At 43.8% G+C, this 27,648-nt stretch overlaps 1 protein-coding gene across 4 annotated transcripts in view; it reads right to left on the bottom strand.

Annotated features, from left to right (window-relative positions):
* The window catches only part of ANKRD17 (ankyrin repeat domain 17), a 54,107-nt gene that overhangs the window by 19,680 nt on the left and 6,779 nt on the right, over positions 1-27,648 (bottom strand). For 2 of the 4 annotated variants that reach the window (XM_039550342.1, XM_039550343.1), the window contains exons 2-15: positions 15,370-15,523; positions 14,625-14,781; positions 13,179-13,326; positions 12,754-12,901; positions 11,418-11,651; positions 10,487-10,581; positions 6,908-7,145; positions 6,538-6,729; positions 6,045-6,154; positions 5,246-5,333; positions 4,557-4,684; positions 3,975-4,118; positions 3,314-3,416; positions 1,049-1,804 (exon numbers count right to left, since the gene is read on the bottom strand). In XM_039550342.1, the coding sequence (XP_039406276.1) occupies positions 1,049-1,804; positions 3,314-3,416; positions 3,975-4,118; positions 4,557-4,684; positions 5,246-5,333; positions 6,045-6,154; positions 6,538-6,729; positions 6,908-7,145; positions 10,487-10,581; positions 11,418-11,651; positions 12,754-12,901; positions 13,179-13,326; positions 14,625-14,781; positions 15,370-15,523 (2,695 nt within the window). The remainder of the gene's footprint in view (positions 1-1,048; positions 1,805-3,313; positions 3,417-3,974; positions 4,119-4,556; positions 4,685-5,245; positions 5,334-6,044; positions 6,155-6,537; positions 6,730-6,907; positions 7,146-10,486; positions 10,582-11,417; positions 11,652-12,753; positions 12,902-13,178; positions 13,327-14,624; positions 14,782-15,369; positions 15,524-27,648) is intronic. The other 2 variants (XM_039550344.1, XM_039550345.1) reach the window with 1 other exon arrangement.

Genomic DNA, 27,648 nt, shown 5'->3' with positions numbered 1-27,648 from the left:
AGTTTTAATCATTTACCATACCTTCCATTGACTCTGTACCACTACTGTACTCCACATCTTGCAGTATATGCAGGACCAGCTCTGGACTAACACCTTCTTGGAGACCTGCTTTCCCTCTAGCACACATCCCTCATCCTAACATGCTTTGGAAAGCAGACTTGTTCAGACAGACAGCACTTGTAAAAATGACAGTGCATCAGCTTAACCAAGAGCATCTTGGTCCTTTTTCATCAAGTGACTTTTTTAAGACCATGTGCTACCAATTCATCTGTGTTCAGCTAAAGAGTATTCCAGTGACTGCTTCAGCATGGAAAGGGGAGGAAGCACAACTGAGTGAGGTGTAAACTAAAACAACAGTGACAACTCACATTTAAAACCTGCTTCATTCTTTTATTTCACTGCTTAAGGCCTTAGAACATTCATGTCACTGGTTAAAGAATTCTCCGAAGCGATGACAAGAATTTGGTAAGGCTAAACATGTTTTCTGTTGGCAGTCATTTTTATGAGTAGATGTTTCAAAAAGTCATAGGATTAGCACCTTTTTTTTTTTCCCAAGCAGAAGTAAAAGCTTCCAATAAGTAAGACTACAGAAGGCCAACCAGAGCAGCTCTTACTCTGAAGATAAATCCACAGGTCCCTCACACATTATAGGCTCGTTGTGGTGCTGCAGTTGCTCAGCCTACTGCAGTCAGCTCTCAGCTAGTCCAAAGTACTACCCAGTATCATCATGGTGCTATTCCTGAGCTACAATCAGGTCAAAATACAACTAACACATGAACTCCAATACATGCCTCCCCAAACTATGAAGAGTCAAAAATGCCATTCCACCATACCAACCTGACCAACAGGCACCAGTTAGCTCACCCTGCGAATTGAAAAGTTAAAGCTAATTTTCCCAGCTCCTCAAGACAGGGATCAGAGGGCAAGTGGTACTTGCTGTAGAGCTCGCGGGAATACACAAACACACACACACACATATAAAAAGAAGTGGACATACCCTCAACTGGTCAAGCAAATATTATACCTGCTCATAACAATATAAACCCACCTGCCATGATGTCATCCAGCGTGTCATTGAGCGTCTGAGCAGGGCTGGCTACCATTAACCCTTGCTGTGTTTCTGTCAGTATTCCTTGCCCCAGCCCTGCTAGTTGTGCTTGGCCCAGCACTGGCTGTCCAACTATAACACCTTGCAGTTCTGTAAGATTTGCGATGGACCCTGGAGGTAAGGAACCTGCTGCCAGAGGCAAAGCTTGTGGCATGGCCAGAGGCTGAATTGGTGCAAAACCCGTCTGCGCAGCAGCTTGCTGAGGGTCATCTTTAAGCAAGATGGGGTCCACTTGCTGCAATCGTGCATAGTCTCCCTCTGAGAGTTGTTCTCCTACCCCAACGGGAGTCAGCAGTCCCAGATGCTGGCAAGACTGTTGCTGCTGCTGCTGCTGGAGCTGAATTCTTTGCGCTTTTACCTCTAGATATTGCTTTTTTAGCTGCTGCTGAGTTTTCAGCTGTAACTCTCGCTCCACTTTCTGCAGTTCCTCCAAAATCTTTTGTTTCTTCTGAATTTGTTCCTCTCTCGTTTTGTTCAGCTCCTCAATCTTCTCTTTGGTGAGCTGGTCAGCGTGTGCCAATTCCAGGGACTGCAGCTGAGCGTTCTTCTCTATGGCTTCTTTTATCCTCTGCTCCAGCTCTGTCAACTTGCCCTGAGCCTCTTCTACAATGCTCTCTGGAGACTGATTGGTGATGTAACCCTGTACATCCTGGTTGTTTGTTGGCAAATGACTGCTGGACTTTTGTTTAGAAGCAGCTGTGTGAAAAAGAAACCCCCTCAGAACCAATGGAAGTGCATACGAATGGCATCCTCATTACAGAGCTACTGCTGGGCCGCTGCGTGGCCGGCTACGCACCAGGGCACAGCACCCACAGAAGGTCAGCGCGTCCCGAAGGCCCTCCAAGAACACCTGCCAATTTGTACCCAGCAGTCGGATTGCAATTTAACAGGACACACTACTGCACATGCATCCCACATATCCCTGTGCTACGGTGACAGATCTACTCCAGCAATCGTTATGCTTTTGCCAAAGGAAGCGATTGTCTCGAGCCGCTGTTACCGAGTGCTGCTACAAGAAAACTGGGAACAAAAAGCAAGGATATGCTGTCTCTTTACTTGGTGTTTTGCATCTGGTATGGTGTTGGGACATAAACATATGCTGACAGCCCTGAAAGCGCAGCCCAAGGGATACAAAAACATCTCAAGGACTGGGACTAGGCCGCCGGTTTTGCAACCGACCTGGTACATTTTAAGTGCTACACTTTCTAGAACTAGGCATCCTTTCGCTCCAGGTATCCAGCTTTGCTCAGGTGACAAACAGTGCCAGAACCCAGGATAGTCATTTAGATTTAGCAGGATCTAACAGGGTGTCTTTAGCCACTACGTTTTATCCATAGTAGACATGATTTTGCCTGTTTCAAAACTCAGCTCTCTGCCCAGGCAAGGCAAGTATTTCAGCCTTCCTGCAAGAACAAGCGATGGACTAATCCAATTGGTCTTTTATGCAGAAGTCCCCAGTAACACAGCTGACATGCTCTGCCATACCAGGTGGAGAAGCAACAATCGGTTAATTTTGAAGGGCGATAGGCAAATCAAAACTCAGGATCTGAGGCAGTGGAGGTGCCCAGTTTCTTCCAGCCATCCTCGCTGTATCTCCAGAACAATACAAGTGTACACACAGGATTAATTTTAGGACATGCACGCCTGTATTTCCTACTGCTGATGCTCGATAAAAATTGGTTTTTGAAGAGAATTCTTAAGTACAGAAAGCACTGTCAAAATGGCGAGAGCAAAACAGATGCAAATTTAGTCCTAGGAGGACCTGAGCCTAAAGATCAGACTAAAGATTTTATTCCACAAAAAAATTCCGCCTTCAATCCAATTAGTCAAACCCACTCCCAGACTACTACCCTAAGGAAACACAAGTTATCAAATCAACTATGATATGGAGATTAACATGGGTTTTGCAACTTCCATTATCCAATTTCTATAGACTTCTGGGTGACATTTTGCATTAGTTCAGTGTATCAGACTAGAGATTTTAACGTATTTACTTAGGCAGATTTCTTGACGTTTTATGATTACAGGGTTAGATGACTGATACTTGGTAGATAAGCAAACTCTTAAAAAAAAAAAAAAAAAATTGCAGTTTCCTTGACTGAATCCATAAACACTCTTCATAGGAACTACCCTGCTACAAGTGCAAGCCACTATGCTCTACCTAGGAAGGATATTTAGAAAATAAGCTCCAGAACTACGACTGACCTTTATTTCTGATGGGAAGGGTTGTGGCGACATTAGCAGGGGGTTTGTCAGGCTCCTGGGGTGGGACGACCATGGGCAGCGCCTGCACTGGTACTCGAGGAGCCTAAAACGTTGGATACTAACAGATTACTTTTCTCATATTCTGTGCGAGTTATAGTTCAACAGAAGGTAAACAAAATCGGTTAGAAAAGTAGACTTCAACGGTGACTAAGAACATTTAATAAAGTTTTTAATATGCTGACTTCAGTAATTAACACCTAGACATCATGTGATCTCCACATACTTTGCATTTTTAAGCCAAAAAACTACTTGCCAAACTATACTCGGCACGGTACGGTGTTATACTGTAGTACAGCAAATACAAGCCACAATGGGCTATAAATTCAATTCTGAAGAGTCTCATTTAAGCAGACCTTTGCACTTACTCTTTTTTTCCACCCTCAGTGTTTTTTTCCAATAACATTTCAAGAACAGTAAGAATGATGAAAGCACTACATCATAATGTTCAAAAGTCTTCCCCATTTCCATTACAGCTCAAAGTAACCTTCAGTGTGCTCATCTAGAGTTTATGACCTGACATGACTGACTCTTCTCTCACCTTTAAACTCCCAAGTAAAAAAGTGCAAAAAAGCCCTGCAGATCACCAGCCCTGAAATCTTACCCTGTTTAGATCATGGGATGGTGGGGTCAGCTGAGTGGCATCGGGTGGAGGAGCAGAAAGCAAGTTGTTTGGGTAATCTAGAAGGTAACAAACCACGCTGGTGTGACCACCTTTGGCTGCCTCAATTAGCATAGTTGATCCATCCTGAAGAGGGAAAGATCACAGTGTTAGAGAAGAGCATCATCAAAGCAGCACTGACATCATCAAAACAACACTGCAGCACTCTGGGAGACACAACACAGTACCTATGATGACTGTTTTCTGCTCTAGTAAATACTCCATCTCCACAAGTTCACATCAAAACTTAAAGACTTGATGAAATATTTTAAAAAAAAAAATGTACTTGAAAATTTTTTTTCCTCTTCCACAATCAGGACTTTACAACTGTAGGGCAGTCTTTACATTCACAGTTATCATGAGACCTGCACTAACTCCAACAATATGTACGTGAGCAGAATATCTGCTTGTGGAAACTTCCATTTAAATCATGACAGGTTGGATGAGTTGCAGAGAATCCAAAAAGAGAAAATTCAGTTGAGTATCCTCAGTTTTAGAGGAAAATGAGGCAGCTGAGGGACAAACCTTGAGTCTGTGTGTGGGATCAGCACCATGAGCAAGCAGTAGCTCCACCACTGCCAAGTGACCTCCGGCACAGGCCAGCGACAACACTGTGTGATCGTTGTTTGCTGTGGTCCTGTTCACATTTGCTCCTGCAAAACCAGAAGGGGAAACATCAGCTAAAACAGACTTCAGTGGGTTCACCTCTATCAAAAGTAACAGAATTAACTACTCTGCAATCTACACAGGGAAAATTCCATCCTGCTGGATCGTCCTACTCCGTGCAAAGCAGGGACAAGAAAACTCATGAGAATCAGCCCAAGAGAGACAAAATGGAAATTTCAGGTTTGTATCAAAACATCAAGCAAGCCATAGTCAAAACCTGGAAATCAACAGTCACTTGTAGTTCAGCTCCCAAAGAGAGTGCTCCAAAGCTGCACCAGGAGCATGGAAAACCCAGTGATCCCTACTACTGCTGCTTTTACTAGGAATTAAAGACTGAAATACACTGTTTTCATAACTAGTTGCAGTTCCACTAATCTAATCTCAGCAGAAACCACAGCTAATCATTACATGCCTAGTTGGAGAATCAATTGCCTACTTGAGTTAGGATATTTAAAACAAATCCAAGAAAGTTACACTAGAGCTCTGACACGCCCTTAACATGAAGTGTTTCTAATGTCACGAAAACACAAACCTTCCCACACTCTTACCTTTGCTAATCAAGAACTGAACAGTGCAAACATGACCTGCCCTGGCAGCTTTCATGAGAGGGGTTCTTCCACCTTCTGATTCATGCTCCTAGAACAGATAAAGAAAGGCTTCAAAATCCAAAGTAGCACGTGAAAGGCGGCAAGCCAGCCTTCTGGGTTTTGGAATGCAAAGGTACTAGACATGGAACATCCTTCTCTAGTGTTTCACAAACTTAGACATAAATATTTAGCTAACATTTGAACTGAGGGTATCTTGAAGGCACATGAACCATTCACCACCTGTCTCTGCACAGGTGTGACTCCTGGACAAGAAGCACTGGGGCACATGGTGGGGATTTTAGTTAAACAGGACATCTTCTGACATGCTTAACTTGACTTTTTGATAACACACTGGTACAAGCCTACTGAAAAGTAAAAATCAGTTTACCACCATCACCTTAATTCCATTACAATACACCAAACACACTGTCAACTATCTGACGCATAAGGCATAGAACAGATTTGCAGGTACAAGGACTAACCCAGAATCAGCTCAACAATTTGAAGCTGAATACCATGACAAAAGAATGAAATCCCCTATTTTCCTGTCCAGGCAACCTTGAGTGGCTTGGAAATGCTTTAGACATCAATCACCAGAGGGCTGCAACTGACCTCAGCACTTTAGGGTAATTGAACAGCCTAAAATACATTAAAGAACGTGTAAGTTTTCAGCAATGAACACAGAAACAAACAAAAAGAATATGAGATGTTGATAATTTTATTTCCTACTTAGATTTTTTTAAGAAGGTAAATGACTTACCAGATCTGCACCTGCCTGAAGTAAGACATCTGCTACATCGGTGTGGCCGTTTTCGCAGGCGTACGTCAGTGCCGTATCACCTGTTGCTGTTGTTGCGTGCACATTAGCCCCTGAAATGGTAGTGACAAAACCTTGTAAGCTTTATCATGGGCATTACAGAAAATAGGCAAGCCTCTACAATCTTTACAGGATCAAACAGCAAATTAAACTTCCCCCTTCCAATCCAGCATCTATTAAACTGATAACCTGATCGTACTCTAGAGGAATAAAAACATAAACTACAAGTTAGTTCCAAGCAAGTTTACATCAACTCGATCTTCAAAAGCTAAATTAAGAGTCCAACCAGTAAATTACTTAGGGCTCCAAAGACCTTCACAGTCAACTTCAAGAAGCTGCTCAAGAAAATGTAATGACTATTGAAGAAAGTATTTTTCTCCTAGATTAATCTCCTAGATTAACACTTTACAAAAGTGTTAACCAAATGACTCCATACCTGCAGCTAATAAATATTTAACCAGCTCCAAATGCCCCTCTTGAGCAGCCTCCATCAAAGGTGTGGAACAGCCGAGTTCTATGTCAGCTCCCGCTTTAATGAGAAAATCGGCCACCTCCAAAAACCCTCCACAGCAAGCCAGAGTTAACGCAGTTTCTTGCGTCTCCTCTGTCTGAGCATTGATGTTTGCTCCTTCAAAAAACACAAAACACCAGTTAGAGAAGGCAGGATCAGCAGACAAACCACTTCCACATGCACAAGGCATCTTATTACCAAAGAAAACAAAAATCACAGTAACTTAGTGCTTTTTTCCCCAACATAGGCAGCTGCCTGCTGAGTTCCAGCCTGCAGAAGGCCCCGCAGCAGTTACCTTGCCCAAGTAACAGTGCCACCATCTCCTCGTGGCCTTCTCGGGCTGCCTCCATCAGTGGTGTGTATCCTTCATCATTGACCTCTTCCAAGTTAGCCCCACGTTCAATTAACAAAGCCGCCAGCTCGACGTGCCCGCCACAGGCTGCCAGAGTCAACGGAGACTCAAAGGAGTCCGCGGGCATGTTCACCTGAGCTCCGCTGTCCAGAAGTAATCTTGCCACTTCCACGTGACCATCCTGGAAATGAAAAAAACAAGATCGAAAGACTGACCAAATGGAAAAACTGCTTTTCTCCACAGCTTTGCACAGACTCAAAATTCCCTCAAAAGACACAAAAAGTAATGAGTGAGTAAAATGAGCCCAAAAAATGTAATTAAACTTGCTGTGCAGTTTTCCTGAATATTATCCCTAAGTATTTGGATAAAGGATAAGATCATCTATTGAACAAGCACCCGAAGAAATGCTGAGCATGTTTTACTGAACATGTGCCATTCAAAACTAAAATACGATGAACCTTGTATCAGACCTCTTTGCCAATGCTGTAAGTGACAAGCTGGACGACTTTGTATCAGACTCAAGTTCAGGTGTCTGGGATCAACTTCCTTGGAGTTACTTGGGGGTGGGGGGGAACTCCAAAATAAAGCCCAGACAGTCGAGAGGGAGCTCGCCACTATTTTAGAAGCTTGTCTCCTCCACAAGAAAAATAGTGAGATCCTTTTGCTTCCTCCCTTTCTTAAGAAGCAGCCGTGCACGCTGACCTGGCTTGCCTCATGGCTCCCGCAAAACTACTGCACTGCTCAATTTCACAGCAGAGTCAAGACTTCCTTTCTCCTTCCAACAGAAAAGCCAAAATGAGACCGTTTGTCAGGGGTTCCTTCCACATCCCAGGAGCCACCTGCCTGAGCAACAGCTTTCCCTTGGCAGGATCCTGGCAGGGTTTTCCAGATACCACGATCGTGCTGTCAAACCCGTTCTACCAAAAGGTAGCTCCTAAGTTTGCTTTCTTCCTTTAAAAATACTTGGGCATAGGATCTCCATCGTATTTTCAGTATGCCACAAATTCAGGAACTATTTGAAGTGGCTTTTCAGCTCTGTGTTTACACTGGAGGCCTGACAGTGACACATCCAACTGCCATTCCATTCTGCTTTGTTCAGACAGAAGCAGAGACTGGCTTGGTCGCTGCGCTCCAACAACAGCATAAACTCTCCAAGCTGGTTTTCTCCATGAGAAGATGGCCACCGTTCCAACTCGGAGTAACCATAATCTGACACACCAAACACCAGAGGGCTGCAGCAAATAAACAGCCACTCACCAGGAATACAAGGCTATCCCAAGGTTGTCGCTGAATGAGGTAAGTACACCTTGATCTCAGATTAATTCCTAAGAGGCAGCAAGTCGCAGCCACAGCAGCCGTCCTTGCCAAGCTGGAAACCACGACTCCAAAAAGCTCTTTTCCAGACAAAATACCAAACTGCATCTGACATTTTTCCGCTTCATTTTCTCAAGTGTTTCATACCTTCTTCTGATATCCAGGGAGCAAAACATGGTCTCCTCTCGGAAAAATATCTAGGACATTAACTAGGACATATTCACCTTTTACATGAAATGACAGTACTATTTTAGGGAAAAACTCCAAGACTCCATAGAGAATCTCTCCTCAGGGAAATGCAGAGACCGTGCCTCATCCATCAGGCTCTGGCAAGACAGCTCACCGCTCACCCCCGATCCATGACGGGGATGGCACAACACAGCACCAAGGTTTGCTTCAAAGCTTCCTATGTGGGCCAAGCAGCCTGCAGGAAAACTGCTGGTGCTTCACCACTCAAGGGAATTGGATCCATGTTTCAATAAACCTTGCAACGGGGTGGGACTGTTGAGCTCTCCAAGAAAAGCCTTCCAACTGCTAATAGATCAGAAAAAGTCACCTGAGCAACCTGCACAAGAGCACCAACTGCATTTTAAAGATGAAGCTTTGTGGCCATCAGTCCTTCAGCAAGAGGAAATGCCAACTAGACCAACCTGCTCTTTGCTCCCACAAGGTAAGTGCCATTGCCCAACACCCCACTTGCATTAAATCAATATTAGCTGCCGTCTATAAAAAACTCTTGGGCAGAAGTCATCCTGAACGCCTTGTAGGACAAGATTTAAACCTGTGCTAGCTATGCCACAGACAGACAGATCTGTTAGCATACATTCAAGTTCAATGCTGTTCTAGAGAAGGAAGTCTTCTTGTGCCACTGAAGAGCAGTAACTGTTTCTGCACAAAGAACATGCTGAGATGGAAGTCCTTGCTCTGCTTCATTGCACACTGCAAGCTATTGCACATTGCATACTGCTAGAGAAAGCTGCTCCTTCTCTCGTCAGCAGAGCTGAAGGTATGAGACTCTCAACTATCTGCCAGCTCTGAGCACCAGCCTGGAACTGCCTCCCTAGGAACAGCTTCCTGCAGAAATAAGGGAGAAGCATTTTTTCCTACTGCTCAGTAATTCTTGACAAAAATTAGGCCTTAACATCTCTGTGGGTCCAACGGAATTTTCTTAGTCTATCAGAGGAGTTAAAAGGGCAGAAGAGGATGGCAAGGAAAGGAGGGGTTGATCCACAGCTCCACCACAAAAATATCCTGATGAGAAGGCAACTGCAATATCAAACAAGGTAACTTTACCATCAACTCCCAGGAACTGGCTGCAAGGCCATTGCCAAGGATATTTATGTGGCTGCTCTAGTAAGATTTCAGGGTGAGATAAAGGACAGCTCGAGTTCTGTTTATCTACGTGACTTTCTTTCCAACAACTTTTAAGTAGTATAATGGTTTCTGTTAATCATTCCCCTATCTGAAACCATTAACTTCCTTGAACAGACATAACTGGCTGATTTTAGAACCATTACAGTTTTTTCAGCAAAGGGCAGACTAAATAGGGATTTACTGCCCTGCTCTACAGCCACGGGTTCACAGTGTGACATTACACAAAGCTAATGCCACGAAAATCCCAACGCATGAGGAATCTATTTGGAGACAAGGATAAAAAGGAAATTCAAGAAATTAATTTTCGATTCAACAATTAAGTTCCATATTCAGATGAACACAACCACCTCAGATGGACAAAGCAGCAACATCCAAGTACTCTCACTAGTAAGAATAAACAATTGTCCTTTTAATTTCCTAGTGGCTTCTCAAACAGCTTCTGATCCTGTGTTTTCAAGGAGCACGTGGTTGTGTGAACTATACTGAAACCTTACACACGTAACCACCTGCTTACAAATCCCTTTATCATAATCGAGGTTTGTTAAATGCCTCCAAAAGCCAGGTTATGATCATATTCATTGCCCGTGTTTAGCACATTAGAAATGTTAAAAGCATTCCAACAACTACTGAGAATCTTCCCACTTGAAGTTACCTAATTTCTGAATTCCTATATAAAGTATTTTCCCATTGGTAACTTCCCATCAACTAGACAAGAGAACCGAAACATCACAGCTAGATTCTGCACCAGAAGGAGATGAAAAGGAATCACTTTCCCCATCTTCAGGAAGAAAAGAGAGCCCACACATGCCACTGCTCTAGCCATTCAGCTCTTACCATGCATGCCTCCATGAGAGCAGTGTGCATCTCATCTGTCTTGTGCTCCTGGTCTGCACCAGCTTCCAGCAGAAACCTCACCATTTCCAGATGGCCTGTGTGGAGAAAATAGTTAATAGAGAGAAACTGCTTGACAAAGTGCATTTCAACACTTATAGAAAGGATCTAAAGTACATTATGAAGGCCATGGATGTCCATGTTACAACACAAAAAATCCACTCTGGAAAGGTACGTTTGTATCTCTGCCATCTATGCGCACAGCAACTTAGCAGTGTAGTTGATAAAAAATAAAAATCAAAGGGTACAACCAACTTTTTTTATAAAGGTGCTACACAAGTACCTCAGCTACCAACATCAACTACTCCAAGATGGCAGGGCCTAATAAAACATGTCCTAAGTGACTATAACAGCAGCTGCTGGGCTGTAGGAACATATTTCGCCTCTTAATTAAACATCTTCATCCCTTTCTTGGGCGCTGCAAGTTTGCTGCCTAATGCTCTAAAGGGAAGCAACAAAGGCCTGTTGCCCTGAGCACTGACACCTACAAGGCAAGGTCCTAAATTTTCCATGACTTGCAAGTACCAAGTCCTTTAAAATGAAATAATTTCTGTACTTAAGCAGAGGTACCCAGTATAATACAGTTGTAATACAAAATGTTTAGTTTACTTATTCTGTGATGTAACACATTAGTTCCTTGTCTCTTGATTTGTTTAACAGAGCATCTTCTAAGACATCATAACTCAGACCAAAGGTTTAGATCTTGATACTCAAGACTCTGCACACAGATCATGTTACACACAGCCAGGATAAGAGCACCACAGCTGTCTATTCACAGCTTTCAAATTCCCCTGGTGGTGGGCAGCAAGGCTGAACGAACCCACGTTCGAAGCGACTCTTCGGCCCTGACACTATTGCACACTTGTTACCGTACCTTTGTAGCAAGCCAGCGTTAGCGCGCTCTCCTTGAATTCATTGGAATGCGTATTGATGCCCGCTCCGTTCTCCAGCAGCACCCTGGCCACTTCCACATGGCCAGCGCTCCCAGCTTCCATCAGCGGCGTGTGACCGTTCTCATTGTGGTCCTCAATGCTCGCGCCCGACTCCAGCAGCACCTTCACAACATCCACATAGCCCCCGGCACAGGCATAGGTCAGGGCTGTGTTGCCTAAAGCCAGAGAGAACAAGGGTTGGAAACAGAATGTGATGGTGCTTCTTCACCCAGAACTTCACCTGATGCTCCACTCCATCCCTTTTACCTGGATACCTGATGGAACAGGGTTTTTCAGGCTACAGATGAAGAACTACAGGGAGGGGGAAATAAGTAATGGCACCAAACAGCTCAGTGCTGACAGACCAAGGATCTCCTTGTGCCTGTACTGATGCACCTCTCTTCCCATTTCTAGCGCAGCTTCCGTCACAAAGCCCCATCCGTTTCCCTGCTAATCAGCAGGAGTGCACAATGCTGTAAGAATGAAAGCTCAAAACCAGGAGCAGGATGAGCTGCTGCTTCTAAATCAAGTCTTAAACACCTCCAGGGGCTGGTTCCAAAATGTTCATAGTCTTTACAAGGAGATGAAAACAACTTCAGATGAAAAAATACAAAAACCATGGATCTGCACACAACAGTCAAAGAATCTGCCTTTATGAAAGACACCGTGAAAAAAGTTAAAGGTTAAGGCCGTATTGCTACTGAGAGACCTACTTCACTGAAAAAAATACTAAAAAAAATATAGAAGGTGGCTTCTGGTATCCCCCTCTCCTCCTCACTCAGGGTCAGCTCTCCATTCATCAGTTACTTCTGACTACACACCAACCCTCCACTTCCAGGCTACAAAAACTTTGAAGATTTCCCAATCTGGTCACGTCAACACAAACGGCTAGCAAATTACCTTGGAAAGGCAGGGGGGGAGGGGGGGACCCTCTTCTCATGTTTCCTGTTTCCCCTTGGTTTCCTAGACCTGCCACCAAGTAACTTTTCCACGTACACACAAATTTACCAAACTGTGCTTAAAATGTGACAACAAATCCTATGTACCCAAACACCTTTCAGTTACTAAATGACCTTATGCACCTTTGTATGTCCATACTATTTTATCTGCATCCAACAATATTTCAGAGTTTCACTTAGAAAAGAGAATTTAAACAGCAAAACCACAAGGAAGCATTCTGCCTTGCTGGGCTGAGAGCCACTGCTCCCGAACTTCCACGCCAAGTTCCCTGCACACCACAAATCCCAGCTCTCCAGTTGCTCCCAACACGCTCTTTACCTGTGGATGACTGTGCGTTCACATCAGCACCGTGAGCTAGCAGCAGCTTGACAATTTTGACGTGCCCGCCATTGGCAGCAGCCATTAGAGGTGTGATGTCTCCTTTGATTCCCCGGTCCTCCACATTGGCATGCATTGCCAGGAGAACCTACGAAGAGACAGTGATCAACAACAAAAGTGGAGTGAACACGAACTCTGCCTCTGCACTACAAAACCCCCCCTTCAGTGTTGTGTGAGCAACCCTTGCAGAAAATAAGCACCAAGAATGCATTAGCAACATTCAGTGTATGTGTGAGACTCATGTGCCAGAGAACTGCCATTTCCCACTACTTTAACACCCCTTCCAGTTGCACAAGATGGTAATATATTGATTTACACTTCTTTTTGTACAACATGCACATAGTACAAACAGCCAGGAAACCAACCTGTGCAAGCTCATAATATCCTGCTGAGCAGGCCAAACAAAGGAGGCTTTCCCCTTCTTCTGTGTGCTCATTCACACTCCGGCCTTCAATGAGCAACTTCCGCACAGCATTCACATCTCCTTCGGAACAAGCCTCGGCCAAGCTGCGGCTAACAAGGGAGAAAGCATTGAAAGTGGAAATGGACTGTGCCTGAACTCCAGTGTGCCATGAGGACGCAGTCAGCGAAAAGGAAAACACGAGCCAAAAACGTGCCAACTGCTAATTAAAGAAGTGCCAGTTTTATACTTGAGGTTTCCCAGCTAACTTGGCTGAAAATTGTGTCCATATCCACTCCTGCTATTAATTTTTAACAGAAGTTTACATGAGAAACATATGCAGGATATCCCAGGGCCAGAGGACACTGAAATCACCTTAAGTCTTAAGAAAACTTTATTTGTTCAGCACTGTAACTGTTAATTAAACTAAAACCAATCGCCCACGTCACTCTCCTTCTGTAAGAAACTTAACCATTTCCCCTCTCTCCTGTGCTGAAAATACCAGGATCTTGTAACCAGACACAATTTTAACACATGGAGAATCAGTTCTCATATATGTCTCTTCACTACACGTTGACCTTTTTTTTTAAATTTCCAAGATCCACTGTCCCTGTAACAAGTCTGGCAACCACCACCATTCCCAAGAAAGAGGTGCTGGGGAAAAGAAGGGATGCACACAGAATAGAAGCAGACATAACCCAAAATCATTCTGCTCTTCATGTGTCCTGTTCCCACAGCAAGGGAACAGGAGTTATTCTGTATAGAAGGAACAAACTTCCAACGAGCACAGCAGCACTTGATTGTGCTACTAACACTGTTTCTGCTGCACTGAAGCCTAATGACAGCCTAGAAGGAAACCTTTTTTTTCTTTCCTTCCTGAATACCCCAGTAAGACAAAATCCCACATATAAAGCCACAAAGTCCAGTACAAGAATAGCAACCCCCGGGCTGAGGCTCTCCCCAGGGTCCTGTGTGACGCTGACCACCACGATGGAGCTCCAACCCCTCAAGGCTGTTTCCCTTCCTCAATTAACAAGGCACTCTGAAATTCCCTAAAAGATTTTTTTTATCTGAAATCTTGTTTCATGCTATCACTGAATGACCCATTTTGGGATTCGCAACAGTTCTAAGGCCCATACTACTGAAGAGCTTAGAAATGTTTCTATAGTTGGTCATGATAAACCACTTGCAGTGTCATTCTGGAATTCTAAGCAGCATTAATTGCTTCACTCTCTACTGCAAGACCTGCCAGTCCACAATTATTTAAACAGGAGAAGCACAGGTGACAACTTGGCACCAATTCCACCTGAGTAAGAGTTTCATCATCCCGTAAGCGCAAGTGATAGAACAAGAAAAACTGCTTCTAAAAGTAGCAAAGGGCTGAAAAAGTCCAGGATAAAAGCTGCCTTACTTGTCCGTCTGCCCTGCATTCGCTGTGCTCTCCGCCCTCATCCGGGTCAGCGCAGCGGCAGCTTCATCCAACGCGCAGCTGACCGAGGAGGTCAGCCTGCGGAGCACCTCGGGATCTGCAAAGGCTTTCCCATCCGCTGTCGACAGCTTCCCTATTCCTGCCATTCCAATTCACAACCAACGGGGACACATGCCAGGAAAGGAGAGAACAGACAAGGTGAAATTGAGCCTGTGAGATCTGTCGGCACAAACATTGCAAGCACAGTCAACTACAGCTTCCCAAACGATGGGTTTAACTGTTTTACAACACTCATTTAAAAGCTGCATGTGACTGAAACCCTCCAACCCATAGAAGAAATCAGTTTTCAGCTAGTGAAACTACTTAATACAAGCAACTATTAAAGCTTTTCATACAGCAACTGTTACAAAATAAAGCCTATTTAGCAATTTAGGGTTTGACATAATGGCACAAGCCAGTGACAGGCGTCAATTTTGACTCAGGCTTTTAGAACACCAACATTGGAGAGATCTGATTTGAAGCACCTTCACATGAAATTCTGATTTTCCAAACCTTGAAATACTCTAAAATAAGCTTTTCTCTCTCCCGTGACGCCCTTGCCAAGTCCACCCCGCTGTAGATTTTGCAGTTGTACCATGCTCCTATGGATTAGCCTTATGCAAGTGATTCCAGTACGGACTCTCGTAAGGGCTTCGGGGTTAAACCCGTAGGGGACATGAGGACTTACCCGCAGCTTCAAGTAAAGCTTCTAATCTGGCCTGGGTTTCGGGATCTACTGTTCTCAAGTCAGCACCATCAGCAGTACTTGACAGCAGCAATTTAGAAGCTGTTTCCAACATAGGGTTTTCGAGATCATCCTGATCCAAGATAAATGATTCCACCTGAAAAATAACAGACCTGGTTTAAGAAGGATTTAACTGACCAGAATAGACTTAAAACACAAAAAACCTACAGCTGCAGTTATTATTTAAACATTGTATTTTAAAGTACTTGGTTGGCCCCAGGCATCTCACTTTGGGTCTGATGTCTCCTAACCCAACATCCAAAGAAAACAACCAAAAGGACAAGCAACACTTTCCACATAATATCAACTCCACTACAAAACGACTTCATGTCACAGAATCTTTCTCAAGAAAACATTTACTTTAAACTTTATCTATAGAATACGCAGCTGTGTATCTGCCTTTTTTAGAAAACAGATGCTGAGTTGTCCAAGTCCTTCTGTAGACCCTACTTTCCCATGCTGCCCATTTGCTTTTGCTGCTAAATATGTAGAAATTAAGGAAGAGATGAGCATATTAGAGAGGAAAGCCCTAATACCCATTTGTGTTATCCTGCCTGCTAGAGGACGACTGGGGCAGGTAGTTCAGAGAAGACACTTCTCAGAGAGTTCCATGAACTCACTCCACAGCCTGTGAACTAGTCACCAAAACAATTATCAAATTATAAAGACCAAGTCAAGCATCCCCCTACAAAGCTCAAGAGCTTCCAAAATTCCCAGTTTCAAAACCCAAACCCCAACCCCAATCCAAAATCAAAATCAATTGAAATGCTAGTCTGCCCAACAGAGAAACCATATGTGCCAGCCACCCCTACAACAATTAAAAACCGCAGTCACCTCCGGATAAAAGCAGCCACTGTCTGTATCTACTTCCACATGGAACACACCTCATTAAGACAGAAAATTTTTTTATTCTTAAGTTTCATTTGTGTCTCCAAAGTTTCAAAGCAGTCCCATGAGCATCACAAGTTCAGATTCCTGCAGATAAATTCCCCAAGAATCCATCTATGTGGGCAGATAAACCAGAAGAGCAAGCAGGTCATCTAAGGACTCCTGGAAGGTCCCTCCAGTCTCTCATCCATTCTCTTGTCACAAGTGGAGAGCTCACACAACTTTTGCCTTCTGCCGCCTGTCTCCCGCTCAACACTTCTAGGACACATTCAGCTTCAGCCTAAATGCCTTGTTTGCTAAGGAAGGCAGGCTGAGAACTACTTCCCAAATTTCTTCACTTTATCCCTTCAACGCCACCACTGAGAAACAAAACCTCTGGTCAGTTCTTGGCAGTACACAAACATACATCTCAAGGGCATCTCTAAAGCCTCCCTCCGCTCTTTTGCGGCCTCTCTGTCCTCCTCCTCCTTCAAATCTGGGAATATCGAGATGAAAGGAAGGACTTCCAACTTCAGATCAAAGGGGCTCTGATGCCAAGAGCAGGACAGTCCAGCAGCACTGCCTGTCACTCCTCAGCAGTGTTTTTTTCCAAGTGATACTCACACAGGCTGCTCTCTCCAGTTTGGCAAACTGGTGAAGACAACTCCTAGTTTCCTTCCCAGTCCTAAGGAACAGTTTACTCCTGCCTTGCAAGGGCCCTTTGCCCATCACCGCTCTCTGCACCTACAACACTATTTTAGGCCTGTTTTGGTTCATCTGAGGACTTGCCATTTGTCTTCTTCCAGAGGACAGCCTGCTGTGGCAAGACAGAGGAACCGCTGCGCTGTTCAGGAGCCAAGCGACAGATTTCACCACTGGAAAGGCAAACTCCGAAGCCGTCGCAAGGATTCTTGGCTCACCCAACTCATGCAAAATCCCAACTGCTCAGATTAACTGAAAAAATCTCCTCCAAGTGAAATGATGAACAGCTGGTCATGGTTCTTCCTAACACTATGAAATATTTGCTAAGAAAAAAGTCAAAATAGGAAAACTACTCTCCCCCACACATATCCTCTCCCCAAAATTAGGTCTTGCATGCAGTTTAAGTTGATGGAAAAATCCTCCCATCTTCCTTCCAGCTAAGAATATGTGCATGGTGTGATTAAATAAACAACCCAAGGAGAACAGGGAGAAGCAGAAATCCACCCACAAACAACACAGCACCGAGACACCCACAAGGGACCAGGAGAAAACATCCTCACAATAAAGTTTTGGGAATGTTTATATTATGTGCTGTCTCTGAAAACATTTAGAACAATATCAAGAAATTAACTTACTGGAAAAACACTTTAGACTATTTTTTAATATTAAATACAGAGTAAAAATCTTTCCTATTGCAAGGTAGAAGAGATCCACCTTCAGCCTGCAGCACTTCTCATCTCCTCTGCAGTTTCAGAATTATTATTTACCTTCAGAGTTTCATTAGATGTACAGTCTCATCTTTTCAGTTTTTCTAGCCAACACCAAGTACCATACAGGGATAGTGATAAAGACACAGTGTATCAAAGCAGGAAATAAAAGCATATTTTGGTAGAAGGGAAAACTCTATTTGTGTTTCTCAGAAAATCCTGCCTTCTCCACAGAAGCTACAAACAAAGACAAAGCATTTCCATGTACCAGGTCAAGTAAACAGACATTTCCTTTAAAGGGCTTCAGATATATTTTATTTCCCTTAACTAAAAAAAAGGGTAGAATAGCATACAAATGCTCCACCCTACATATCAGAGTATTTTATTGGCATTCTCCATCAGTATTCCTTCTGAACCAATTGTTCAGACAGGCCCCAACATAAGCCCTTTTACAAGATTTCTCCTACTCTCTCATCCTGCAGTAACAATCTCATGTTCTGTCCTTGCCTAGGTTTGCTTCACTCAAAACAATTTTTTGTATATTTTACGCTTCTACTGTCAAAAAGATGCCAGGAGAACAAAATTCCCAAGTTCTGGCTGCTCTCAAACAGGACTCATGTCTGTACACCCTGAAGACAGCCCTGTAAGATGTCAGTAATTTTGTTTTGACTGCCAAACACCAAATACTGAACATGCATTTCAACAAATGCCAGGTTAGGACAGGAAGACAAAGCACACCTGAGTTTCCCCAACTGGTGTGGCTCTTGCCACCACATAATGCTGAATCAAACAGAGACAGAATTCAGCTCTTGATGCTAACTCTGACTTCATCCATCTCTCTCCATCAAGCCACCTGCACATAAAACTCCCATCAGCACAGATCTCACTGTGGACCCAAGTCCACACATACATAATCCTCCACATCAGCTCACACAGATGTAAACTAAGGTCAAACAATCAACTTCCTCTGAGAGTTTCCCTCACAATAAGACAACAAAAAACCAAGTAACTACACACACATAAAAAACCTCCAAACAAACAAACAAACCCCAGAGAAACAACGCTCATGCATTAAGGACTTGAAGAAAAGCTTTGGGTTATCTACTGATTTCAAATTTACTTCTTTTAAGGCTAAACATGGATTAGCATCTTCCTGATTTTACTTCAGGCCAGGGAGGGAGAAGGGAAGATAGATCCCACCTAAAGACAACTGTCTCTTCATATCATCTCCACTTAGGAGGAAGAAATACAGTACCTAACACCAAGCAGCTCCTCTAGAACCACACCATCAACTAAGGTATCAAGCTAGGCAAGTCTCTTAAATACCAATTTAGGCATTGTATACTCATTTTAACATCACAAGCTTAAAATGACAGCAACTCTAACCTTATTCCCAGCAGAAGAACCTGTCACCAGTACCATTACCTGAGAGCTTTATAATCAGCTGAACTCTATCAGAATAAAAACAACTCTTAAAAACTTGCTCAACGAACAAGGCAGAAGAGACTTGGTTTCCAGCACCCACCACCCTCACCGCAAATGCCACGAGCCCATTATTTATCCTTCTAATCAGTGCATGGCTTTGCTAATTTACAGAGCATCTCTAGCATGTGGGTATCACTGATTCAGTTTTCCTAAATGACATCTTTGCTATAAGGAGAACCCAGAAGCATTAAGAAAAGGCAGTAAAAAATAATTTTCTCCTTCCCATCTCAGGTTCCCTGCCTGATTTCAAGAGCCCATTTTGCTGATCCCATTCCCTGCTCCTTCTCCTTCAGGCCATCCTGCATGCACCCAGTGTTGATGTGCTCCCGGTTTCCCGCATTTAGCCAGAGCAAGCACACTGTCTGAACTATAAAAACTAAAATCATGTCTGTAATGTGCCATGTGGAGGCAGAGCAGCAACAAGTTGCCTAAATGGCACATTTGGGCACTCAGCGTCGTTACCCAGCCCAAACACTTGCTCAGAAGAACCGGAATGGCACCTTTGGCCAAATATCCGGTGACATCTCCCTGGAAGCAATGCAAGTTCCGAGCTGCATTTTAGCCATTTATAATAAGATAGCAGACAGCACGGTATCTCTGTCTCTCAAGGACATGCTCAAAGCATTAGTGAAGAGTTCTTTAAGCAGTACCAAGGAAGCAGTGCACTGCAGTGAAGTGTCTGGCAGCCAGGCTGCACACAACAGCTCTCCACGGCAGTGAAATAGCAAGTCGGGCTTATTAACATAACAGGATTTATTTTTTAAGCTTCAGTGTTTTTAAGCACCATAATATAAAACTGCAGCATCTGAAACTGGATTTGGATGAACCACACTAGCTCAGACAAGTATTAAAAGACACAAAAATCACACCTTTCATAAAAAAATACTTTCTCTGCAGGGTTTTTTCTTATTTTTGGGGCTGGCCCCTAATTTCCAGTCTTAAAATCCAACACAACTGTGTCTCAGCTTTTCGCAGATGAGTCCCATGACTTTTACCATATAGCGGGCACTGAACACAATTTAGAATCTGCTACATTTTTAACTTGGCGTTTGGGCCTTTGGTGTTTGACATCCAGAGGGTGCCAAACGGCTCCTATGAGGACCAGAGCAAAGCCTTGACCAAGAACCTTAAGGACAAGGAACAGCCAGTGGCTATTGCCAAGGTAGCAAAGTGCACCCCCTAAAATAAATCTTACCAGCCACTCCTTTTGGATCAGTTCTCTGCGAGTCACCTACTGCCAATTAGCAAGCACTGTAACAGTTGATTTTTCCCAGCTCCAGAATTTTTGGAGAGCAGCAGAACATTTTAAAAGACAACATTATATTTAGAAAGAAATATCAACTCTGTTAGGTGTTGCAAAGCCATCTTCAGACCAAAACCACAACTGTGACCAGGTCAGTTAATAACCTGCTATGCTAACTTGAGCCCCACTTCCCTGCTTAAAGAGCAAGGAGTTTCAGATTCTTTCCTTACTCAGCTAAAAATGATTCCCTTACAGTGAGCAATTTTAATCCTGATTTCCATAAGGAACTCCTAATGCCTGACCTACAGCCACACTGCTTTGCCTGGTGCTCCAGCAACTCCTGTCCAAGACAATCTCGGCTTTCTCTCCAGAACAATTTCAGCTCTCACACCTCCAAGACACAGCACCAAAAAACAATTAATCTATCTATCTACACTTCATACATTACTGAGCATTTCTTGACAGCATATTTTCCACTGTTCACTTCAGGAATGCACTTGAAGTGTGTTTCACACAGAAATAGCAAGGTTTATATTATTACCTTGCAAGCGGAACACACAAGAGGAAATAAACCCCCATTCCCAGTGCAAGAACAAAGTCCAGCTCTGACTAATAACTAGCTAAATTCACTTTGCAAGACACTGCTAGGTCTTTTTCATGCCTTATATCTAACCATTTGATGCACACCACGGGATTCGTGAGGCAAGACTGAATCAAAACAAAGCAATGATGATTTACAAACTGGGCCAAGTATTTCAAGCACCATTTTTTCACTCTGGGGTCCGAAACACAACATTTAAATAGGCAACCCCAAACCTCTGCAAATCACAAGGTGTAATACCCCATACTACAGCAAGAACTTCATGTCTGCTCTCCCTCGCCCTGCTACCTTTTAGCCTTCAGAATATCACTTCTGATGCTTTCAAAATACATGAGCCCATCTCAGTTTCAGGACTGCTTACTGGGAAAAATACTCTGATTTGAAACACCAAGACAGAGAAATTAACTTACACGTCTTCAAGCGCAACAGTGGGAATGGATTTTGACTTTCGCAAACTAACTATTGAGGCAAAGTATAGGGTTCTGCCTTTTCCCCTACATGTTTTCAGGTGGAACTACCACTTAGGAACAGAGGTTTCAAGGCATTTTAAGATGCAGATCTTCACAGCATTAATAATGCACTACAGAAAGAATTCCATCCAAGGCTTTACTGAAGCCAAGTCTCCAGCAGTGCCTGTCATTTCTGTGGGTCAAACCCTCACCACCACCCCATGTGGATGACATAGCCTGAAGTGAAAGTGATGGTTTCCTGGCTCCTTACACAAGACACCATTTTCTTTAAAGATCAGCTCCCTGGTCACTGCAAGGGAAAGCAGACATGGAAACCAAGTGCAGCAGACGATCAAGTGCCCACTCCATTTCAGCCTTGCAGATTTTGTGCGTTTTCCTCAAATCTTTTTTCTAAGAGGAACAAGCTGTGTGATTCTCACTTGCCCTACCCTGCTACTACAGCAGTACTGTCACCACAGACACCGTCTGACAGCACCACCTCTTCCCTGCACAGTGAGGATTGCTCCCACTTATCTGGGATACACAATCAGATCCTTTGTCTTCCCAACACACACTGACCCTCCCCAAACCAAAATGCCTCGTTCAGCACAAATCTGAAGTCCGGCAGCTGGAACATCTTAACAGTATCTTCTTTCATTTTATTCCTTTAACTGTACACTCCATTTCTCTTGCTGCTCCTACAAAAATTATAAGGGGGAGAGGAGGACAGAGGCGAGAGGAGTAACGTGCTGGTGAAATGGCATAACACGGTCCCCACGACTGGCACCCGCCAAGTCTCTGCTGCAGGGACACCTGCATTAGGACTGCAGTGTGCTTCTGATGACGAGACAGGTGCTGAGGTATTCACAGGAAAATTCCCTCCTCTCCTCCGCACGCTGCATTCCCAGCAGCATACACAGCGATAAAAACAGACAGGCAGGCGTGCTGAAAGCTGTAGCTATAAGAAGGTTGTGAAACCACAAGGAATAATACTCTTTTTCCATTTCAAACCCTTATTCCAAGCACTTGGCATACTTCCACATGAAGCAAATTCATGCATTAACTGGTCTTCAGCTGCAACCGTTCATGCGAGAGAAATTTCATGCCAGTGTAAAAATAACAACACCTCGTCTCACTATCATTTTAAGTTCCCTGCCCCAATTTCACATTTATGTGGGGGGAAAAATGCACTTTTTAGTCTCAAACATGAATAACAAGATGTAAACATCACAATAAAAAATACATTGAAACACATACTCATGCCTCTGAAAGCTGAGCTTCAGACAACACTGTTACATCAACGATATAAAACTGCCACATTTTCAATCCCTTAACACAAATTTGCACCTTCACTCTCCTCCCAACCCTCCCTCAACATGAACTTTTGATAGAAACCCCTTCTTCTGGAGTAGGCTTGGAAAGAACTGAAGACAGAAGCAAAGCTTTGACAGTGTATGAATAACTCATATATATCACCGGAGATGGGGTGGTCCACATCAGAGCCACAGACAAACAGCAACACCTGTAATAAAAGTTCCTCCCATGCTGTTGCAGAACCAAAATGGAAACCAACACCTGCAAAATACCCCTGACAACTGAGGGATACTAAAGGGACAGCTTGAGCCTATGCAGTTTTTGCCATCCTCAGCAAGTCACCTGTCAAGTCTTCCCCACTGTTATGTCTATTTAGCAGAGACAAAGTAAAGGGAAGGAGATGGTGCCACTCGGTTTCCCAGAATCACCCTCTTCCCTTGTCACCAAAATCCCCAAATGTCACACCTGAACAACTGCAGCCCCCTAAGACTTTCCCTCAAGTACCTGAGGTAAGCATCACATAAGCTACTTAACAAATTACTTACAGGGCCACTCAAACCAGAGCCGCCTCACCACAGCCATGAAAAGCTTAAAGGGGTTACGTTCCCTCTGACCTCCCAGACTGTGCCACGGGCTCGGTAACAAGAGCTACAGAAATGGCATTTTAGAGTTTTCCTGAAGGACAGCTCAAGGACTCTAAACCTCCTTGGATAAGCATATCCCAAGGACCATCACCACAGACTCAGACAGATCCTTCAACATGACATGGCCAGCTTCGATGGATTCAGTAGTGAGAAGTAAGGAATGCAAAGCACACAAGTAGTACGGAACAACGTAGTTCTGCGGTAGTTGCTATATGAAGTCATTTCAACTTGGTCAGTTCAATAAGTAGAAACTGGGAAGCACATTAAGCGTGACCATGATCTTAACAGAAGATTTTAGCCATCCACCTGAAACACACCTCATTCGCAGCACCACCAGCATCTCCAGACAGCGTGTGCACCGCTGAGAAATGACTGAGGAGTCCTGCTGTGCACTGTTACGTCCTGTTCCTCACTGCCCTACTTTCAAGGGACTAATTATTCTCTTAAGCCTTGTTTAAGGAAGGTGAGCTCCCAAGAAAGAGAAAATCCTTCTCTAACAGTTGGTCACGTTCCTTTTCCACCGGACTCACCTTTTGTCTTGACTGTCCAAGGATAGATTTGACTAATTCTCAACACAAGACACTTCCAAGCATGCAATGAAGCACACCTTGCTACACTGACAAATCCACACTGACTGACTTAGATCCTTGAAGCATCTTCATTTAAAATGACACCTAAGGAAAAGGTGAAGACCTAAAAGAAACCCCAAACCCCTAAGCTGTTAAAAACACAAATGCATAGTTTCAGTGCTATCTCTACAAGAGCCAAGGTTGAAATCCCAAAGATAATAAATTATCTTTATCAGTGATTAACTTCAGGGGGCTTTTCTACACATTTGTTGCCTGCAGAGTCTTCAAGGAGAAGTACCTTGAGCTTTCTTCTCACAGCTCAATAAGCAGTCATTTCTGTCACTCAGACTTTGCTGCAACAGACCAAGACCCTTCACTAATCCTTTGAGAAGGAAGTTTAGAGTAGCTTTGCACAACTAAAGGTGGACCAACTTCTCACAAATACTTTTTCCGGAATATTTTCCCCTATTCCGTTTCCCCGGCCTCATGCACTGTGTCCAAGTTTCAGCTCAGAACTGCGCACACCCATCCATTTCCAGCTGAAACAAGTTGTTTTTCTAAGGACTGTAGCTCAGCACAGCTGAACAATGGAAACACGACATCTGAACTTGTAAGTGGACAAAGCCAGCAGCAATAAAGCTCTGGGCAGACTCAGCTGTGGAGCCTTGCCTTCACCCAGATTTCCTAACAGCAGAGCTGAAGTGTGTCCATGCAGGAGCAGCTCTCTCCCATCTGAGCACATGATTATTTCTTGCAGTGCAGCCAGCCCTCGGATCAAAGCAGCTCGTCTAGAGTCCATGCCAAGCAAGCTGCTGAACTTAGCAACCATGCAGATCCAGAGGAAAAGAGGACAGGCATTTATAGCTCATCATGTCAGTCACAGGCAAGACCACCCTCCCACCCCTCAATCACAATCATCTATATCCACCCAAAATAAATTTCCCAAAATGAAACCTCTGCATGGTGTGTTTTCCCTGACAGAGCATGCTCCATTTTTAAGGTTAAAGAGAGACAAACCACAGACTTTTCCAGTTTTCAACAAGAAATGCTCTAACTTTTTTACACTGAATGTGCCAGAAAGCATTTCTCAGCCAGCACAAACGTTCAGCAACCAGCCTAGTCAGCTTGGCTGCATTCCTCCTGCTTCCCCAAGTGACTACAGCAGTGGTACAATTCCCATAAGGAGCTTACTCCTGGTTCCTAACTGATGTCAGATGACTTATTTCTGTCTGTTTCCCAATTCTGATCATAAAGTCAAACTCATCCTCAAAACAGAGGGCAGCTCACATGCTGTTACACCACAAAGCTTCCAAACAGAAGACAGACCTCCATTCCATGGAAATTTGATATGCAGATAAGCTATCAAGTCAACAGTATTTTGCTTCAACAATATCAGAAGGCAAGTAAGTAATCCATGTTTGTCCACATATTTTTGTCCCCATGTGCAGATACTTAGATATACAAATTGGTCAGATCACAGGACAAAAGAAACAACAGGAGCAGAAACAAAGGATTCAGTATCTCATATGACGAAGTTATTCTGATTCCTAATGCCCTCTCTTCTGGACTCCAACACTGTGTCTTCCCATCTCTAAGAAACTCCCTGCCCTCCCCAAACCTTCCAAGGCAATAGCTCTGTTTTCTCCTAGGAGGAGGCCCTCCTGACAGCATTTGCAGAAACCCACCACCAGCACCCACCGGACAGGACCAGCTGTCCTCGGCCCTGCAGCAATGAAGAATACCAGGCCCTCCTGTTGTGGGGAAAAAGAGCCCACACCACCACGGTTCTGTGAAAGCATGATCAACCTTTCTGAATCCAACACACACTTAAAAGACTCTGCACCACACCAATTTACTATTCAAATTGGATCTGGGGTGCACACAGACCTGATGCTTTGGAGAATTCCCCTTCCCAACCACAAAGCTGTCCAGTTACCAGCAAAACTAAGAAAAAACAATTTCCCTGCTTCAGGGACAAGCAAATTTTACTTATGTAGTAGCATTTTGAACATTTTCTCATGCCCAAAAACCACCTGGAGAGCTTTCTTTACAACAGCTGAGGCTGTCACCCAACACTGTGGTGTCTCAAAGCTTTAACAACCCCTGTACAACATCAGGCTAACATCAAGCACAAAGCAAAGACACACACACTTTTTTTTAGGCACTGCAAGGATGATGTACCAACCCCAGGGCAACAAAGTGGCATTCTGTAGTAGGAGCACAGTGGGTTGATGAAGCACGGGAAACGAACTGTGGCAAAAAATGCTGTCACACAACACACTCCTGAGCCCTGTCTGTCCCCTCCACAGCAGCAGACTGTCTCCTGGCCTGTGCTCAGAAAAAGGAAGATCGACTTAGGACGAAAAGACATCTCAGTGGCAGACATCCATCTCTCCCAGCACTGCAAGGAAGAAAAGCTCTTCTCCTCCCACTCCAGTCTGCCTGTTTTGCCCACTATGTATAACCCACAAGACCTCTCTTGTGTTCCTCTCCAACAAGACAATGCTGGGGATTAAAAGCCTTCAAAAAAGAATACTGAAAGCACACCTAAGCAGCATATTTCTTCCTCCTTGTTCCTGTGAAAAGGAAATCCTCTTAGATTCTGACTTCTGATCACTCTTGCACACACTCTGCCATGTGCATTTCAGGCAGCAGGTCCACAGTCACCTGTAGGACACACAAATTTATTCAATCATTCACTACAGCCACTGAGCATAAAATGCAGTGAGCAAGTGGCCTAAACTGCACAGCACCAGTTGGGTTTCAAACAGAAATAGTTTTAAGCTGCCCACATGTTTTCTTACACAAATTTGGCAGGCAATCTTTCCCTTCTGTGAGTGGTTTTGGTCGGCTGCTCTTCACAACAGCAAGTAAGTGCTCTGCACTGAAGGATGAGGCAGCAGAAGGGAAGGAGGACATGTGGAGGAGGGACAGGATGAACACACAAACAGCTACTCTGTTCCAGTCCAGCTCAGAATTCCCTTTGGCATGAATGAAACACTGACGTGTGCATGGGCTTCTTCACAGCAATACAGCATCTACTGGTGAGCAGATACGTGTAAAAAAAAAAAAAAAAATTAAAAAAAAAAAGAAAAGAAAAGAAAAAGAAAGAGGAATGCAAGAACAAATTTTTTCATCAAGCAATGCCACGTGTAGCTTGGCTTAGTCAGAGCTTTCCCTTCCCATCATCAAAGCAATTAAGAGCACGAGTTCACTGAAAGGACACCCTAAGAGAGGATTCCATCCCTCTCTGCACGGTCTTAAGGCAAAACACAATTCCAAGGCCTGAAAAAGCCAAAGAAGCGTGCTTTCTTTGCCCCACAACTCATCTTTCTTGACATCACAAGGTAGCTCCTTTACTCAAGCCATGCTACACTGAGTGAGTGATGGACAGAAGATGTCGACGCTAATGCACATCAGAAACAAGAAATATAATACAACATGGTAGAAATTATTGTTACTGGAAGGACAGAGTTTGCAAACATTTCTCTAATAAGCAAAAAAGACGTTGCAGACATGTATTTTGACTCCAGCCTCCCCAAAGTCTAGGGGAAATTGTCAAACCTTTTAGTATATTAAGGTTTAGCTACCATTTCCCTCACCTTTACTTCCCAAGCCAGGAAACAGCAAAGACACAAGCA

This window comes from Corvus cornix, chromosome 4, assembly GCF_000738735.6.
Source record: "Corvus cornix cornix isolate S_Up_H32 chromosome 4, ASM73873v5, whole genome shotgun sequence".
Classification (NCBI taxonomy): Eukaryota; Metazoa; Chordata; class Aves; order Passeriformes; family Corvidae; genus Corvus; species Corvus cornix.
This window is presented reverse-complemented; position numbering and strand designations above follow the sequence as displayed.